This window comes from Nicotiana attenuata, chromosome 2 (genome assembly GCF_001879085.1).
Source record: "Nicotiana attenuata strain UT chromosome 2, NIATTr2, whole genome shotgun sequence".
In the NCBI taxonomy this organism is placed as follows: domain Eukaryota; kingdom Viridiplantae; phylum Streptophyta; class Magnoliopsida; order Solanales; family Solanaceae; genus Nicotiana; species Nicotiana attenuata.
In genome coordinates this window covers 53,918,212-53,936,955 of record NC_031990.1, presented here as the reverse complement: position 1 = coordinate 53,936,955, position 18,744 = coordinate 53,918,212, and the positions used below count along the sequence as shown (strand labels likewise).

The 18,744-nt window shown below is 35.4% G+C and overlaps 2 protein-coding genes and 1 long non-coding RNA gene across 3 annotated transcripts; 2 read left to right on the top strand and 1 right to left on the bottom strand.

Moving 5' to 3' along the window:
• LOC109222985 lies at window positions 508-2,959 on the top strand. Its single transcript, XR_002067488.1, has 3 exons — window positions 508-673; window positions 765-809; window positions 2,467-2,959. It is a non-coding gene; the product is annotated as an uncharacterized LOC109222985 (long non-coding RNA).
• LOC109219806 (transcription factor DIVARICATA-like) lies at window positions 4,683-6,241 on the bottom strand. Its single transcript, XM_019384279.1, has 2 exons — window positions 5,781-6,241; window positions 4,683-5,163 (listed from the first exon to the last, which is right to left on the bottom strand). The coding sequence occupies exons 1-2, from the start codon at window positions 6,239-6,241 to the stop codon at window positions 4,683-4,685; spliced, it is 942 nt and encodes a 313-aa protein (XP_019239824.1).
• Window positions 15,651-16,073, top strand: LOC109219798 (uncharacterized mitochondrial protein AtMg00810-like). The gene has a single exon (XM_019384272.1). The coding sequence runs from the start codon at window positions 15,651-15,653 to the stop codon at window positions 16,071-16,073; it is 423 nt and encodes a 140-aa protein (XP_019239817.1).

The following is an 18,744-nucleotide window of genomic DNA, read 5'->3' as shown; positions in this document are numbered from 1 at the left end:
CCGCTCTTGGTACAATTCTAAATACAGTAAGAAATTCCATGATTAGCTAATTAATCGACCTCCTCTTGATTCTTGCCGGGATTTGCACCGCGATCCTCGCCCGATTGCGGATATTTTGTCTTTCCGTTATTCAACCCGGTAAGCTTCCCTCGATCTCCATCTTATTTGATCACGATCTTGGTCGATCTCAATCTTAGTCGGTCTCGGTTTTGGTCGGTCTCGATCTTAATCGGTCTCAGGTTCTCGAGCTTGACAATCTAACTCTGCACCATAGTCTGATATAAATCGAAGCCGATCCTTGACTTATCATGCTCCAGCCTCGATCAGTCTAACAAAAAGGGCAAGCCCAATTTTGACCGTATACATTCTTAATATTTGGGAAAGCTGCAGTTATAAACAAAAAAAGGAAGGTAAGGTAAATACTTAAGCAGGAATATAGTAAGAATGCAAGATTAAAAATGAAGAAAGTAGTGATTAGAACAGGTGTCTTTCATGTTCAATTTCCTGTTTCTGGAAAAAGTTGAACCTTCCATTTTTACTGGAATTGTTTAATGGAAAAGGTCGTAATCTGTGTGCTTTCCTTCCAGTACATTTGAGGATGAGTTCAAAGATGTTATTCCAGCGATTAAAACATCCATTAATGGAAGCTGGCTAGTCGGAAGACTCTGCGCTGGTAGTCAACAACTATTCTGACTATATTCTAAGGCCCTTTGCCTTCTGATTTTTCTGTGAGAACTTAGTTTCCATCTCCCAATTTTCTGCAGGAAACAAAAATGGGCTTCTCTTGCCTTACACCATTACCCCTCAAGGTAATAACATAATTTGTTATATCCTGTGTATTTTAGCTTTTTGTTTTAATTATTTTTTTTATTTTCATCTTTCGCAATATGATCCACTATAAATTGGAAGAATTCACCATTGTAAACCTCTGAGAATAATTTGCTGTCAGATAAGTGCTTTATATGTGGAAATTCATGTTTTATGTCGATTTTTCCTTTGGATTAAAGTGTCAAATCTTATGGTGCCACTATGTGCTTTTTGTTTGTTTGATCATCTCCTCTTACTTAGGTTTCTCTGTCTATGTATTGCTTTTTGTCTTGTTAAATTAAGTTCTGTATTTGGTTTTGTCATGCAAATGAACTCGCTCTTGACATAGTCACTGATTATGGATGGGAACGGATTTAAGTTGATTTACTTATGTGATGACAACCATAACACAGATGACAACTATATTGCCTATGTCTAAACTTGACCATATCAAAGGTTAAATTCAGGATTAGTCTAGGATTTCAGACGACAGCTAAATTTTGGGAATTCTGAACTGTAGAAAATACTCAAGTGTTAACATGGAAGTTCCTACTAATGTTAATTTTGTTGTGTGCAATGCAAAATTATGCCATTCTAGTCGCCTGTATTCAAATAGAGCCTTTGAGAAGCTTTATTTATTTATTTATATATTGGGGGATAGATATAAGTTGAACTTGCTATGGCTTCGAATTTGTGGATCAGAAGAAACACTTTACTGAGTAGTTGCTCTACAACATTGCTGTGAACTCCTGCAAACGGTCTTGGCCCAGGGATGTCATTTCTAAGTCATATTAGTAACAAAATATTGACAATTTATAAACTGCTTATGCTAATCTTTTCCATCTTATATTTTAATCTCGATAAGCATTACTCCAACCAAATCTTATTCCATTCTTAAAGTACTTTTCTGGGATTAGTTCTTCTCATAGTTTTAGTGTAGCATATCTGGAATTCCCTTTCTATATGCCCCCACCGCTGTCATGGGATGCATGAGGTGTTCGAATCAGAAAATATTGGCGAACTGAATTTAGAGAAGACAAGCCGTTAGGACTAGTGATGGGAAAATTAGGATTATTGATTGAAAATGTGTGATCAATGATATCCAGCAATGTCTCTACTAGTTTCATGTTTCCAGTTATAATTTCCGTTAAAATGATAGTCTAATGACAACACTATTAAAGATGTGTTATTAGATCTTATTGCAAATGATACACAAGCGGTCTGTTAAAATTAGAGCAGGGAGATTTGATAACTGTGATGTTTTGTGGCATTAGTATGTTAGGATGTGAGTTAGTAGAGAAAGGATCTTTGGAAGTCCTGATCCTCTTGAATTGACTTCTCCTAGTGCAAGGCTTATTCATTTCCTCATGTTATGCTTCCCTTATACTAGAGCATCTGCTGTACTTTATGCTGTTTAAACATATTCTATAATTACCATATACTCACGCCGAGCTTTTTAGTTTGTCACGACCTGAATATAGATTCAACTGTAGCCTGAGTTTGTCAAGATTCAGCAATAGCCTCTTTTTTCCTTAAGGATAAGTTAGATTCAGGAGTAGGTTAGATCCTGAAAGTTACCTAATATTATATTTAATAGACTGACCAACTTACTTACCATATTCTAGTGTTATGCTTATGTTAGCTTTTTATTTTTACCAGGACACTGAAGAGATGATTGCTGATGTTCTTGGTGTTGAAGTTTTTCGGCAAACTATCGCTGGGAATGTTGTTGTTGGCAGCTAGTGTTCTTTCTCCAATAAGGGGGGCTTGGTAATTAACTAGTACAATTTTCTTCAATGGAGAGAAAGAAGCAGGGATGGGGAAATGTGGTTATTGCTTGTTGACAGGTTGGGGGCAACAAGACACAGAAATATGTTATTCTTCTTCCTGATTTTGGTGAAACTCTGTTTTGAACAACAGGTCCATCGTCATATATCTGAACAAGAGATGCATAAGCTTGCAATTCTTCTTCAGGTTCCTCCATGTGAGTCAATTCGAGTTCATGTCTAAATAAATAATAAATATTAGTAGTAATATTCGTAGTAGTTTCTTGTGTTACAATAATATTTTCTGCTACTTTTAAGAGAGAGATATATAGAGTTGTCAACTATACATTGATCGTATTCCGAAAAGGTAGCATTCAGGTGAAATTTTTTTAAATTTCCAATTGTATATTAAACCCTACACATTTATGCGCTTCTGATTTTGGATTGGATTAAAAGGTGTTGAAGAGCTTGAATTATATTCAATTGAAACTAAAGAGGTTTTCCATCTAAAATCTGATTTATTCGATATGACAACTCTTCATGGTTAAAAGTGGTTTATAATGAACTGCATTTGCGTCTCTCTTGTAAATTAAAATTGCAATAACATTTCAAGAAATCCTATAATATGAGTTAAGGAGCGGAAATTTGAAGGTTTTTTTGTATCTTAGCGATTAGTAAAATTTAGATGTCTTCATGAAAAAATGAATGCTGCACTTTGATAGGAATGATCTATATCTAATATTTCCATGGAAGTATTTGATATAGTGAGTTTACAAAACAATCACAAAATAAAGCTCTTTTTGGTTAGAATTATAATCCTTTGGCCATTGCGACTTGTGAGAGCAACACCAAACTTGCTTTCATATTTTATTTTTTCGAACCACGCTTTCATAGTTTATTGGTAACACCAAAATCGTTTGGGACTAAGAACTGTAAAAAAAAAAAAAAAACATATTCTCTTTAGTTCAAGTTTTGGAATTAACAGGTTGGAAAAAATTTGACTTTAAATGTATTGGTCAAATTTGATAGATATAGACGATCTCTAACTGACATATTGATTATTTTGCATATAAACAGTTACTGACAAAAGTAATGATGAACTTACCTTATACTTGAATAGTAATTATATTGAGTTTGAAAAGAGACACATTCACTAATGTAAATATGCTCATACATTACGGTGTCAACTGTCAAACCGTGACGCGGACTTGAAACCGTTGACCTGTCGAACTTTTAGTTTCTTGCTTTAGTTTTTTTTTCTCATTACATGTGTAAATAATAGAGTAAACATAAATCAAATGGATTACACGAGGTTAAAACAAATTCAATAAATTAAAGTCAAGGTAGGTATCCACAATTTTTTTTAAAGGTATCTATGTAAAAAAGCCAGATTAGCCCCCGATGAACTACAAAATTTGCCTCATTTGGGACCTAAACATATAATTGCGCCATTGTCTTCTCGTTTGAGTTAAGTCTAGACTAATGTAGTAATATTTTAAATTAATTATTCTACTAAATATTTGAGTTGAGAAGCAAAAATTTGAAGGCTTCATTTATATTAGCTATAAGTAAAATTTAGGTGTCTTTATGAAAAAGTGAATGTTACACTTTGAAAGTTATAATCTATATCTAATATTATCATGCACCTATTTGATACAGCGAGTTTAGAAACAATCATAAAAAGATCAATTTTTTATTTTTATTTTTTTTGGTTAGAATTATAGTCCTTTGTGACTTGTGAGAGCAACACCAAGTTAAATTTACTTTCATATTTTATTGGTAACACCAAATTTGTTTGGGACTCTAGAATTTGATTTTTTTATTCAATATTGCTTGACGACAAGAAAAGAAAATACTCCCTCCCCCATCCCAACTCAACTCAACTCAACCAAAAAGAAAAAAATAGAAAACACAAAAATAGACCACATACCCACTTTTCCCTAACCCCTTAAGAGCTAGAACATAGCCATTTTGTTTTGAGAAAAAAAGAAGAAAAATAGACCACATACCCCCTATTCCCTAACCCCCAAAGAGCTTGAACATAGCCATTTATTGTGACCATACTTTGATTCTTCAACGAAACGTCTCTAGATAGAGACCAATGCAAGATTAGACTCGATTATTGTTCCTCGTAGCAGAAGACAGATACATCGAAAGGAATGGACGAGGTGACACTGGCCTACGAAGATTGTTATTGTTGTTCTGCTGCATATTGAATGAGCTGCTGCCAGAGGCTTCACCACGATTAACGAAACTCCCAAAATTTCCATGAGAATTGTGACCAAACATTGCACCACCAAAGTTGTAAGGATAATGCATGGGCAGCGATGCACCTTGGTTATTATTGTTATAAGCAAGTCTACCATTATTGATCTGAGCCGTCACAGTTGTAGCCCTAGGGTTAAGGGTGACGGTTTGAATGTCGTTGATGCTAGGGCGGCGACGCTCCGTTGGAGTTGCACTGTTCCGACGACCAAAGTACTTTTGGGCATGACTGGCCACTTGGGTTGGTGTCTTTGAAACAACATAGTACCTTGAGATGCTTTTCCAATCTCCTTTCCCAAATCTGTTGAGTCCCATGAGGAACAACCTACACAGGATTAAAAAAATAAAATTTATGTATAAATTAATTTTGAACAAACTATGTAAAATTGGAATAAATTTTTTTAACAGAAGATTAATCTAAAATGAGACCGAAATTTTCGCCTTACACCAAAATGAAATTAATTAAGGGTGACTGTATCCTCGCATACGGACAATAGAAGCAAATGAAATCAATTGCAAAAATACAAATAAATTTCTTGAAGGAAGAATTCGTTTGTCTTGATTGTACTAAAATTTACGATTCAGTGGCCTAGGGGTTACACAATCAAAAGGTTTCTCTTTTTCTCAAAATTATTTTTTCATGGACAAAGAAAACTTTATATAAGGTTTGAAGATTAACAAAAAGTGAAAAGCTGAATTCATACATTGGTAAGGGAGAAATAAGAAACAATTGATTGTATGATAAAAGAACTCAAAGGAGTTAACAAATTTACCATGCAAGAAGCAACAACTCATAAAATCAAATCAAATAACATGCAGATATGTATGAGAAAACCATAAAAGTTTTTACCTATCTATCTATCTATTTATCTATCTATCTATATATGTTAGTCATAGCTAAAAAAAGAAAAGCAAACAAGCAAAAAAAGAACGAAAGTTTACTGGTGTTCTCCTTCAGTCCATGGAATTCCGCGCCGGCGACGTGGACGGTTGTTTTCAACCGGAGGTGGTGTTCCATTTTGAGCAGCCTCCATGTCCGAGTGATCATCATCCTGAGGCACTTGGTAATTATTCTGTTGGTCATGTTCAAGTGCATAACCATCAGTAGCAGGAGCTTTGTTTTTAGGTTCAGGATTTTCCATTTCAACGTCTTTGAAAAGGGCTAGGTAGTATTTTTTGATCTCCTCTAGGGGTTTATGGGGGAGTTTAGAAGCAACATAATCAAAAAATGGTGGTGAAATTGGATTATTAAACACAGATAAAGCGTTCTCAAAAACTTGTTTCTCTTCAGGAGTCCACTGATCTGCTCGCGCAACAACCTCATTAGCTTGAGGTGTTGCGCTGAACAGACCAAATGTGGACTCCTGGGAGTTTGAGCGCTCTAGGAATTCAGGCCACTCCATTGAAAAAGGACAAGAAAAAAGAAACTTGAGTGACTGAGAGTGAAGTTATATTATGCTTCTTTTTTTGCACTCAGTTGATGTTTTATAGTCAATGAGTCGTGGCCTTTTATAGTTGAAAATAGCTGATTTGAGAGACTAAAATTAAATGCTCCATGTAGGATCAAATGTGAAAATTATTACACTTAAGTGGAAGATTACACTCATTGATCAATTTTGAATAGATTCTTTCACATATTGATTCTTCTAAAAATTAATTAACACAAATTTCATTTGTTAATGGACCCAAGAGGAATAGCCTCTTGCCGAAATGCAGAGTAAGGTTGCGTACGATAGATCCTTGTGGTCCGGCCCTTCCCCGTACCCCGCGCATAGCGGGAGCTTAGTGCACCGGGATGCCCTTTTAATGGACCCAAGAGAAAATTTATGATATTTAGCATTTGGTGTTGTTGTTTTTAATAGTGGTTGTTTAGAGCTTTTAATCCCTCTTTTATAAATGAATTGGCTTAAGGTTAATTAGAATAGAAAACAAAGAACATAACATAGAATTAGTGAAAATGTGGATTAATGTATATTTTGATTTTATTTTAAAATATGAAATAATTCTTATTAATTTCTTTTTTCCTTCCTTTAATTACTTCTAGTTCCTTAAAACCAGTCCACCATTCTTCTCAAGGAGGGAAAAATCAATCTTGGAAGTAAATTGTTACTACTTGACTTTGACCAAAATATCATGTCCTGTAGTGTCCAACTAACTGCCTTGCAACTAAAATTGGACGTTGTAAAAAAGCAAAACTACTATAGTGAAAAATCTCTCTAAAAATTTATTAGTTTTTCCTTTCTTTAGATGTCATTTATTTCCTCCTAATGAAGACAATGTGCTTCTACTTTTTCACCAGCCTAAGATTTGCAGTACAAATTGTTAGTAGTACAAGTTTACTAGTATCAATTTTGTTTTAAAAATTCAACTCTTTTCCTGGTCAATTTTCTCATATATGCAACAACTCAAAAGTTGGTTATTTCATTTTAACACAATTGACCCTTTGCACAAAGTACTTAAAGCAATTATTCACAACTCATATAGTAATACTGAAAGTTCATCAATTCTAGCATTACACATTTTCTTCAGTTTGACAAAAATATGTATATTCTTTTCAATTCAAGTTTTGGAACATGTAGAACAAAATTTGACTTTAGCTGTATTGGTCAAATCTGATAGATGTAGACGATCTCTAACTGACATATTGAATCTTTTGCATATAAACAGGTAGCGACAAAAACAATGGTGAACTTACCTTATACGCAGATAATAGTTATATTGAGTTTGAGAAGAGACACGTGCACTAATATGAATATACTCATACATTATAGTATCAAATTGTTGCGCACGTTGAGCACGTGGAACGGTTGACCTGTCAATAGAACTGACTAAAATGTATACTTTAGAGTAATCCAAAAAAAAGTAAAAAAAATGTCTTTCTCTAACTGACATATTGATTACTTTGCATATAAACAGGTACTGACAAAAAATATCCAGCTATATTCTAGAGAAAGATAAACATACCTTATACAGTCAAACTTTTCTAAAACGATATTTTATAGCCGTTTATTATAAGAATAATATTTTTCGCGCAATCGATTTCTTTTTTGTTATATTTTATCTCTGTAAGATAACTTTTTTCGTATAACAACAACAATAGTCTTTATAACAGTACGCTCTTTATAAATTACTCCTCTATAACAGCCATGTAGAATTCCTAAGATTACCGAGAATAAGCTTAATGATTTTAATTTGGTCAAAATTTCTAAAACTTTAATGCACTAGTTTTATAATAAAAGGGATAATACACAAATACTACCATGTACTTGTCCATAATTCTTAATTGAACACCTAAGCTTTGGGGGGGGGGGGGGTCCGTATAACCCCCTTATAGTCATTTGAAGTTGTAAAAATACCATATTTTAAGCCTAGGTGACATTTATGGTATTTCACGAAATGTGCAGCGCGTGAAAGCCCAGAGACGACTATTTTTTTTTTCCTTTTTCTTTTTTCTTTTTTCTTTTTTCTTTTTTCTTTTTTCTTTCTTTTAACTTTTCATTTTATCTTTTCTTCACTTTTTACATTTTTGTTCTTTCTCGTTGAGAAGATCAAATCCGGCCATTGCTAGCAAGTATGTAGTTTGGGCTTTACAAAATTGGTTAGCTTACATTTAATTGTTCATAATCCGGAGAAATTCAAAAATAGCCAGATTTACAAGTGGTCATTCAAAAATAGTCACGCTTTCAAAATTAATCGAAATTTAGCCAATTTTCATGTAAAGATAAATCTGAGCGAAAACACTGTTCAAAACCCGGAAAATACGCCAGTATATTATGCTGGAGTTCCAGCATAAGTATACTTGAACTCCAACATATTATACTGGATTCCAGGATAAGTATACTGGAACTCCAGCATAATATGATGGAGTTCCAGCATAAGTACACTAGAACTCCAGCATAATATACTGGAGTTACAGCAAAGTATATCGGTCCAGTATAATATGCTGGAAGTTCATACACAAGTGCTCGAATCTCCAGTATATTATGCTGGAACTTTCCGTGTGTTGGAGTTCCAGCATAATATGCTGGAAGTTCATACACAGGTGCACCGAACTCCAATATATTATGCTGGACAAGTCTCTATTGCAGCAAAATAATGATTATTTTTCAATGACTTGACAAACGCTGGCTATTTTTAAATAACCAATCCAAAAACTGACCAGCCCGTACTATTTTTACTTCATAACCACATCACTCAATTAGATTGTAAAGGGATAAAAGACCACTTTACATAATTTATTTCTTTTTGATCTCACTTTAGTACCAAAAAATGAAAAAATGATACCATCAAAGTTCTGATTGAGATAGCCACTCGATTGAAAGTTTTATCAGTATAGATTGGGATTAGTTTAATTACATCGTATTAATGGCAATGCCGAGCTGAAGTATCTAATACTCTTAGTTAAAAGGTAGGAATTTTTACATACTTATATACTATTGGAAACTTTATTACCTTCCCTGCTCAAGTTTCACTTTAATTACCTTCTATATACAAAATTACCAATTATGTACATTTTTAGGATTTAAGGATAATTAATCAATTCCTACATTCACTATAACGTACAAATCCCACTCCCCCCGCGTTTTTCTTTCCGTATCCCACTCCCCCACGTTTCTCTCTCCACATCCCACCCCCCCTCCCGGACACGTATCTTGCACAAGAGAGCAGCAATTCCACCATTGACAACCATTAAAAAGCTTTGAAGCTTTGAATTCGAATTTGGGTTTTCAAAAAAATTATTTGTTTGAATTGGGTGTTGTTGCAAAGAATTGGGATTCTCTCTACGTCTCTCTCTATCTCTAAATCCCTGATTTCAGTAATGTAAAGCTAAGGAAAAGAGAGCAGCAATTCCACCATTGACAGCCACTAAAAAGCTTCGAAGCTTTGAATTCGAACTTGGGTTTTTAAAAACCATTATTTGTTTAGATTGGGTGTTGTTGCAAACAATTGGGAATATGGTTTGGAGTTTATATCTCAATTTTGAGTTATGGTGAAGATTAGACTTGATTTTGGCTGAATTTCATATTGAAACTCGAAGAAGAAGAAGAAGAAAATATGACACACATTATACTGCAGAAATTGTAGTAAAATTGTAAAAAATTGTATTAAGTTGTTTATATATATATGTGTGTGTGTGTGTGTGTGTGTGTGTGTGTGTGTGTGTGTCACTGGATAACTGGATAGAAATAATGTATGAAAGTTGTAGATAAGTTGTATATAATTAGTTGTATGAAATTTATTTTTACTATGTATAAATTGGATACAAAATATACAAAAAATATATTGTATAAAATTTGTATAAAAATTATATTTAAGTAGTATGATATTATAGTTGTATATAACTAGATAGAAATAATGTATGAAAGTTGTAATTGTATATCATTATCAATTGATAGATGCTCTGTAATAGCTGAAAGTAATGCGTCGTCGTAACTTGACTCCGAGTTATCACAATTTTGTCGACATTGAAATTAACATATCGACCACTACTATCCCATCCATATGTCTGATTTTTTACTTTATTTCTTAGTTTTTGGTGTAAAGGACCATTAGACTATGGGAAAACGGATTTCTGCTTCAAGTCTTTATACGGATCATATAGATGCTCATTATTTTCTTTATACGTAGAACAATATAAGTGCATATTGTTTTTTGCACAACTTTTGAGCAGGTTATGCTAGGGGATTTGCGCATCTATACTCGCTTTTTGGGTCACGTTTTAACTTGTGCCCACTTTGTAAAAAAAATTGCAAGTGTACCCACTTTTTCGTGTAACTTCAGCATACGGGGCTGAAGTAGCGAAGGCAATCACGCAAAACTTCAGCATTCTAGTAGACGGGCCTGAAGTAGTAAAAATTGTTGAACCAAGTGCTAAAGTTTTTGTTTGTAATTGCTGAACTTAAGCATTCTAGTGCTGAATTTTGTTCTCTATTTGCTGAAATTTTTATTTGTAATTGCTGAACTTAAGCATTCTAGTAGCTGAGTTTTGTGATGCTGAAGTTATTTAGTTCATTTGTAAAAACTTCAGCACTAAATACGCTGAAGTTTTTTTGTCCTGGATAAGCTTTTTCAAAAACTTCAGCAGAAGATGCTGAAGTTATTTAGTTCATTTGTTAAAACTTTAGCACCTAATAAGCTGAAGTTTTTTTGTCCTGGATAAGCTTTTTCAAAAACTTCAACAGAAGATGCTGAAGTTATTTAGTTCATTTGTAAAACCTTCAGCACTATATAAGCTGAAGTTTTTTAAAAAGCTTATATAGTTTTTTGAACCATACAATCACTATATTGGATCTTTATTTTTTTTGTTCTTCTTTTTGAACGTTTTTATGGAGCAGATCAGTAATTACATTAGAAAAATGTGCCTTCAGTGGAAATAAATCAAATAATCATTAAGTTTAAGTGATATAAAGTGAAACTATTACTTTAACCCCACAAATCAATCCATTTGATTCAAAGAAAAAAAGATTACATAAAAATGTGAAAAAAATTAAAAAGAAATTGTGCAGCTTATGTTAGTTGATTCATCGTTGTTGATAAGTCGTCATCAATTTATTGGGACTTAAATTTAGTTTTTCCAACTCCCAATGAAGACCAGATGCTAACCTGTATTATCGTACTGAAAATATCTTAAGAAAACGAAGGAGGAGAAGGAGGAGGAGAAAGGGGGCTGAAGTTGTTTAAAAAGTGGATACAAGTTAAAATTTTTAAAACAAAATGGGTATAGATTAAATGGGGGCGACCAAATAGGGCGCCTCGTGCAATTTTTACGGTTATGCTGTACAACACAACTTTCTTAGCCCTATATTACAAACTTGCACACAACAAACAACCCAAAAGCCAATCCTTCCAAATTGAGTAGCAATTAACCAGAAAGGAAAAAGAAAAAGAAGCATTATTAAAGAACCACACATCTTTCCTCGTTTTGTCGTCCGTAACAAACCCAAACATCACCAATTGAATTGTGATAGAAATCTGGCAATTTCTATCACACTTAAACTCTGTTTGGAGAGAAGAGGAGAAAGGGGAGAGAAAGAAGGAAAAGGGTGTAACTAAATCCCTTGATTGAAGGCACAAATAATGGATTAGGAGCCTTTTAAGGTGGATTTGTATATATTTGTAACTATAATACGTTTAGGTAGGGTAAATACCAAAACATGAACATTTTTCGTAATAAGGTTTCAAATAGTGTATAGGCATAAAAAAATCCAATGAAGTATCACCACCATCGTACCTTTTCCGTCAACAAACGATAAAATCTGAGCCCACTTCTCTACCATCATCATACCTCCTCCTGATTGATAAAGACCGCTTTCGACGCTCTCTTTTTAGCTCGTTAAATTGCAGGAAAAGATTCTCAAGTTTTTGGTCTTTTCTTTGTAGGGTTTGATTTTTGTGGTGTGAAAATTTATGGGACTGTGACTCTATGGTCATCAAGGTGACCATTTTTTCTGGGTTTAATTTTCTTTACGTTACCACACCTTTTCTAGTTTTGACTCTTATGTGAATAATTCTTTAATTTAGTTTATTAGTCAAGCTCAAACCTTTAATTTTTAATTTTAGAAATCAAAGATATAATCTTTCTGAACAAGCAAATGAATCACCTTTCAGTTGATAATTAGGAAAGAATGTCCATCAAATTCATTGGTAAAGAATAAGTTTTGTGGTGCTTAGATGGTAATGCCTCTTCTTGCCAACGACCACTCCTCTCGAAACACAGATCCACCAAACACCAATTTCATGCAAATCAACAATCCTACTCCCACATCTAACAAAATTCCTTCCTACAAACACTTGTCTCCAATACACAACCATCCTCTTTACCCCCACCGCCTATCAATCAATCCATGATGAAGTCGATCTTACAGATGAAAGTATCAATACAGATAATTTAGATACATTCATTCGTCTCTCAGTCGAACAAATCAAGGCTTTACTCCCTATGGAAATTCTCGGTCACTGTTAAAAAAATTGGCAAAATAGTTGGACACCAATTACCGAAGAATAAGATTATTATGCTATGGAAACCTTCAGAGGATCTACCTCTAATAGATCTCCGCTCTAATTTCTTCCTTATCTATTGAAGGAAGAAGTACTTGAGAAGCAAGTGCGTCTGTTATTTAATTATAATTAATTAACAGAAATGGTAGTTAGGTGTATGTTTCCTTCTTAGCTGCTCAAGTAAGTAGTGTAGCAGTAGTTACAACCGTGTATATATAGGAGGTTAGCCTTGTAATCGCTTAAGATTTTCATAAATAAAGCTCTGTTTTCTCTCATCCCCAGATTGAGAGCATTTCTATAGAACCTTGTATTCCTCCATTGAAGGTCAAGCTTAAGCTCATCTCTGATCTTCATTTGCAAATACAATTTGTTATCAGTTTCAAAATTAACAAAGGACCTAAGGTGTTTCGTGTCCTTTTATCCTGATTTTTGGATAATGCCGGACCTTACCACTGGGAAAGTGAAGGGGATTGGTAAGGAGCTGGAAGGGATATACAATCTGTAGCATAGGAGAATTAAAGCAAATATTGCAGATGTGCAAATAGCAAATGGTCATGAAAAAGAAGAGGATCTGGAGATTTTGCATGGTAGACTTGGGCATGCTCCTGATAGGGTGGTGAAAAAGATTCCAAACATGAGTTTTAAGACAAGTAGTAATAGAATAAAGGAATGTACAATCTGTCCTTTAGCTAGATAAGGCACATTGCCATTTCCTAAGAGTTCCTCCAATATAGATAAACCTTTTCACTTGATACATATAGATGTGTGGGGTCCTTATAGGATACCTACTCATGATGGTTTTAGATTCTTCCTTACTATTGTTGATGATTGTAGTGGGATGGTTTGGATTTACTTGCTTAGAATCAAAAGTGATGTGATTGTATGTTTGAGATAGTTCCTTGTTCTAATAAAGACACAATTTCATGCTTCAGTCAAGATTTTGAGAAGTAATAATGGCACTGAGTTTTTCAACTCTGAGTGCAAATGTCTCTTTCAATCTGTTGGTATAGTCCACCAGAGTTCATGTGTACATACCCCACAACAAAATGGGGTGGTTGAAAGGAAGCACAGACACATCCTAGAAGTGGCTAGAGCAATAAGACTTCAAGGTCATCTACCCTTGAAGTTTTGGGGAGAGTGTTCATGCTGCTATTTATGTGATCAACAGACTTCCTCTATCATTGTTGGGAGGAAAGTCTTCATTTGAGATCTTATATGGAAGACCACCATCATTGCAACACATGAGGATCATAGGCTGCCTATGTTTTGCTAGTATTATAGGAGAAGGTGATAAATTTGTAGCCAGATCTACTGTAGTTGTTTTAATGGGATATTCCTCCACACAGAAAGGATACAGACTCTACAATATATTGACCAACCAATTTTTTATTAGCAGGGATGTTAAATTCATGGAGCACATCTTCCCTTTCCAGTTGCTGAAGGAAGGAAGGCTACAGGTTTTTCCCAATGATGCGATTTCATATACTGATTCCCCCAAAGTAGAGACATCAACTGAGGAGCCAACACAAGCTGCAGTAACACCAGAAACAGTGATTCCATCCCCTGCAATTTCACCATCAGTAGACTCACAACAATATTCAAAGGGAGAGAATTTGCTTTCTCAACAAATACTATTACCTGATGCACATGTCAATGATCAAGATCATTCAGCTTTTTCTTTAATAGACCCTGGGCCTAATAGAGGAGAAGAGAAACTAAGAAAATCAACAAGAACAGTGAAGGAACCCATATGGATGCAGGATTATGTATGTAGAGGCACTTCCGCAAAGCACTCAGCAAAGGCAGCCTGCCGAAATCCTTTGGAAAAGTATCTCAGTCATCAAGCTTTCTCAGCCAGCTATCAGATTTTTCTATCTAGATTCACTGCCACCAAAGAGCCTATCAGTTATGAGGAAGCAATAACAGACCCCAGGTGGATAGAAGCAATGGATCAAGAGCTAAATGCCCTTACAGAAATTGGCACTTGGTCATTAGTAGACTTGCCAAAAGGCAAGGTACCCATTGGATGCAAATGGGTGTTCAAGATAAAGTACAAAGAAAATGGTGAAATAAAAATATTCAAGGCAAGACTAGTGGCAAAAGGGTACAACCAGATAGAGGGACTAGATTACCAAGAAACTTTTTCTCCAATGGTTAAAATGGTGACAGTTAGAGTTGTTCTAGCATTGGCTGTAGCACATAACTAGACTCTACATCAAATGGACATTTACATTGCATTTCTCCAAGGGGATTTGACTGAGGAGGTACACATGTGCTTGCCATAGGGATTTCCTAGACATGGGAGAAAGTATGCAGGCTACACAAATCCTTGTATGGTTTGAAACAAGCTTCACAATAGTGGAACCTACAGCTGACTGAATCGCTTATCAACTCAGGCTTAAAAAAAGTCATTTTGACTACTCATTGTTCACTAAAAGAATGGGCACATGAATGGTAATCATTTTAGTGTATGTAGATGATCTTCTTATCACTGGGAATGATCAAACTATGATTTCACCGGCAAAAGATATATTCCAACACAGCTTCAAAATCAAGGATCTAGGAGAATTGAGTTTCTTTCTTGGAATTAAGATAGCAAAATCAAAATAAGGTATCTTGATGAATTAAAGGAATTTTGCACTAGAGTTGATTAGTGAACTTGGATTGACAGGATCAAAGCCAGCAAGCACAATGGAGTGTAATTAGAGATTCACTACAACTGAATATGACAAGCAAACCAACTATGAAGGTGATGAGAAGTTAGGAGATGTAGGACCTTATCAAAGATTTGTAAGGAAACTTTTGTATCTCACAATGACAAGGCCGGACATATGTTATGCAGTACATGTACTTAATCAGTTTATGCATTGCCCTAAAATTTCACATATGGATGCATTAGTCAGAGTAGTCAAATACATAAAGGGTGCTCCAGGACAAGGACTGCTGATGAGCTCAAATCAATCGACCAAACTTACTGCATTCTGTGATGCAGATCGGGCATCTTGTCCAGTCTCTAGGAGATCAGTAACAGGATATGTAATAAAGCTAGGGCACTCCTTGGTGTCATGGAAGTTAAAGAAGCAATGCACAGTGTCACGAAGTTCAGCAGAAGCTGAGTATAGAAGTATGGCAGCTGGGGTCTCAAAAATTATGCGGCAGACTGGACTTTGTAGGGAATTGGGTGCAGAAGTTGACTTACCAGTTGATCTAAATTGTGATAGCAAAGCAGCAATTTAAATTGCTGCAAATCCCATATTCCATGAGCGAACGAAACATATAGAGATAGACTTGCATTTTATCAGAGAAAAAATCTAACAAGGAATCGTAAAGACAAGATATGTGATGTCAAAGGATTAAGAGGCAAACTTATTTACCAAGGCTTTGGGTAGATCACAGCACGAGTATCTGATGAACAAGCTAGGGATGCTCAACCTGTTCGCACCATCTAGCTTGAGAGGGAGTATTGAAGGAAGAAGCATGTGCGTATGTTAGTTAGTTATAACTAATTTACGGAAATGGTAGTTAAGTGTATGTTTCCTTCTTAGCTGCTTAAGTAAGTAGTGTAGCAGTAGTTACAACCGTGTGTGTGTGTGTATATATATATATAGGAGGTTAGCCTTGTAATCACTTAAGCTTTTCATAAATAAAGCTTTGTTTTCTCTCATCCACAGATTGAGAGCATTTCTCTAGAACCTTCTATTCCTCCATTGAAGGTCGAGCTTAAGCTCATCTCTGATCTTCATTATTATCAAACTTCAACATGAAGAAAATATGCACACAACTCTACACGGAGGGCCATGGTTCATACTAAATCACGTTCTCTCTGTCAGAAGGTGGGAACCAAAGTTTAATTCTTCCAATACGCATATAATGTACTCTGCACTTTGGGTGATATTGCCAGAACTTCCCACTGAATTCTATGACTTAGAAATTCTTCATAGAGTGGGAAACAAACTAGGAACTACTAAAAGTTGATACGTGTACTTCTGCGACTACAAGGGGCCGATATGCCTGTACTTGTATTGATGTAACACTGGAAAAATCACTCAAAACTCACATACATATCGGTTCTCGTAAACAAGTCATGTTGTATGAGGGATTGAACCTCCTTTGCAATAAATGTGGTCTATTTGGGCATGCAAACTGGAACTATCAATACAATCTCACACTCCATTTATATCATATACCAATCACCTCCCCTGATCCATCTTAATCAAAACTAATTCTGAATACCAATGAACAGGAATGGAAAACTGTTACTTTTTCCTAAAAAATCTACTTCAAGAAATAAAGGTCGCCATAATGAGCGTGAGTCGCCGGAACACCAACGCTTCCCTTCGCCTTGGCACTATCCAGTAGCACTGCAATTTAAGGCGGCAGCCACATCAACAACACAGGTAAAACCAGGTAATTCTGTAACCATATCGGCCGCAATTGGGCCCCTACCAGTAGTTCTCACAAACATGATAAACTGGCCTTAACATAGTTAATGTCAACCCATTTTATTTTTAAGCGACCATAATGTCTCTTTGATTTCTGATAGGGATGGGCTTATAAGCCCAACCACTAAATCCATTGTGTTCCCATCTTCCAACTCGGTCCAAGAACTTTCATCTGAACCCAAACATAAACTACATCACATTTTCTTAGACCAACCCACTAATACTCAGCCCATTACATTAGCACCAGGGACCCACATAATGGATACATGTACTCAAGATATAGAAATAGTTACAACTCCACAATTATTTCCAACATAGATGCTGAAAATTACAATGCCTCACCACGTCAACAACTAGGCCCTACAGCTGGCCAAGTAACCAGTCAAACTACTACCCTGCGTGACACCTCACTAAATAATTTCGACGCTTACTTTACTTACTCAATCTCTTCAGATTTTTCTGTCGTCTCCTTGCAAGCCTCTCCCCCAACCAATCAAAAAACAAACTTCTCTTGTTACCCACACAGACGTCTCCCCTACCATGGAACACCATGATTCATCTTCGTGTGCACCTCCTATTAAAAGTTATACCCCTACCCAATCTACTCTTAGTACTACGATGCATCAAAGCACACAATCGACTACCCCATCCAGTACTAAAGACTCTCAACTATAAAGTTCACACCCCCAACTCCTGTATCTCCAATTCTATATTAACAAATCTTAATACCGATCATAATGCAACGTCCAATTTTTCTAGGGAACCGCCGAAACACTTACATATGGGTACGACTTCTGTCACGATCCAAAACCAACCCGTCGAGATGGCTCATATCATAGAACTAGGCAAGCCGACTACTCAGACATTTCCAACACTTTTAATCTTTGCGAGAAACTAAAATAGTTTAATTAAAGGAATATATCTTAAAAACAGGATAGGAAATCATAACTCAATACATAAATTCTTCCTAAAAAACCGGGGTGTCACTTAGTACATAAGCATCTACATAGTCCGGTACACTGTCTAGAAAGTAAAACCGAATAATAAACTGAAAGATAAGGAAGGAATCCAAGGTCTGCGGACGCTAAGCAGCTACCTCGATGATCTCTGAATGCCTGGTCTTTGTGAATCAGCCGCCGCCATGACAGGAGCACCTGGATCTGCACACGAGGTGCAGGGGTTAGCTGAGTACAACCGACTCAATAAGTAATAGTTCAAACATTTGGACTGAAAGTAGTGAAGAGTTCAAATATTACAGCCCACGTTCAACATTTAACAATACGGAAAGGTACTGAAAATATGACAGTGATATCTCAGAAATTCATGGTCTTCAAGTAAAGGTACAAGAATTTAGACATGCTTTCAGATTTTACAAAAAAACCTAACACAGAACAGGACAGATCCAACCCAAATGCAAATAAACCAAGGCAAATCCAGCCCAAATACAAATAAGCAAGGGCAAATCT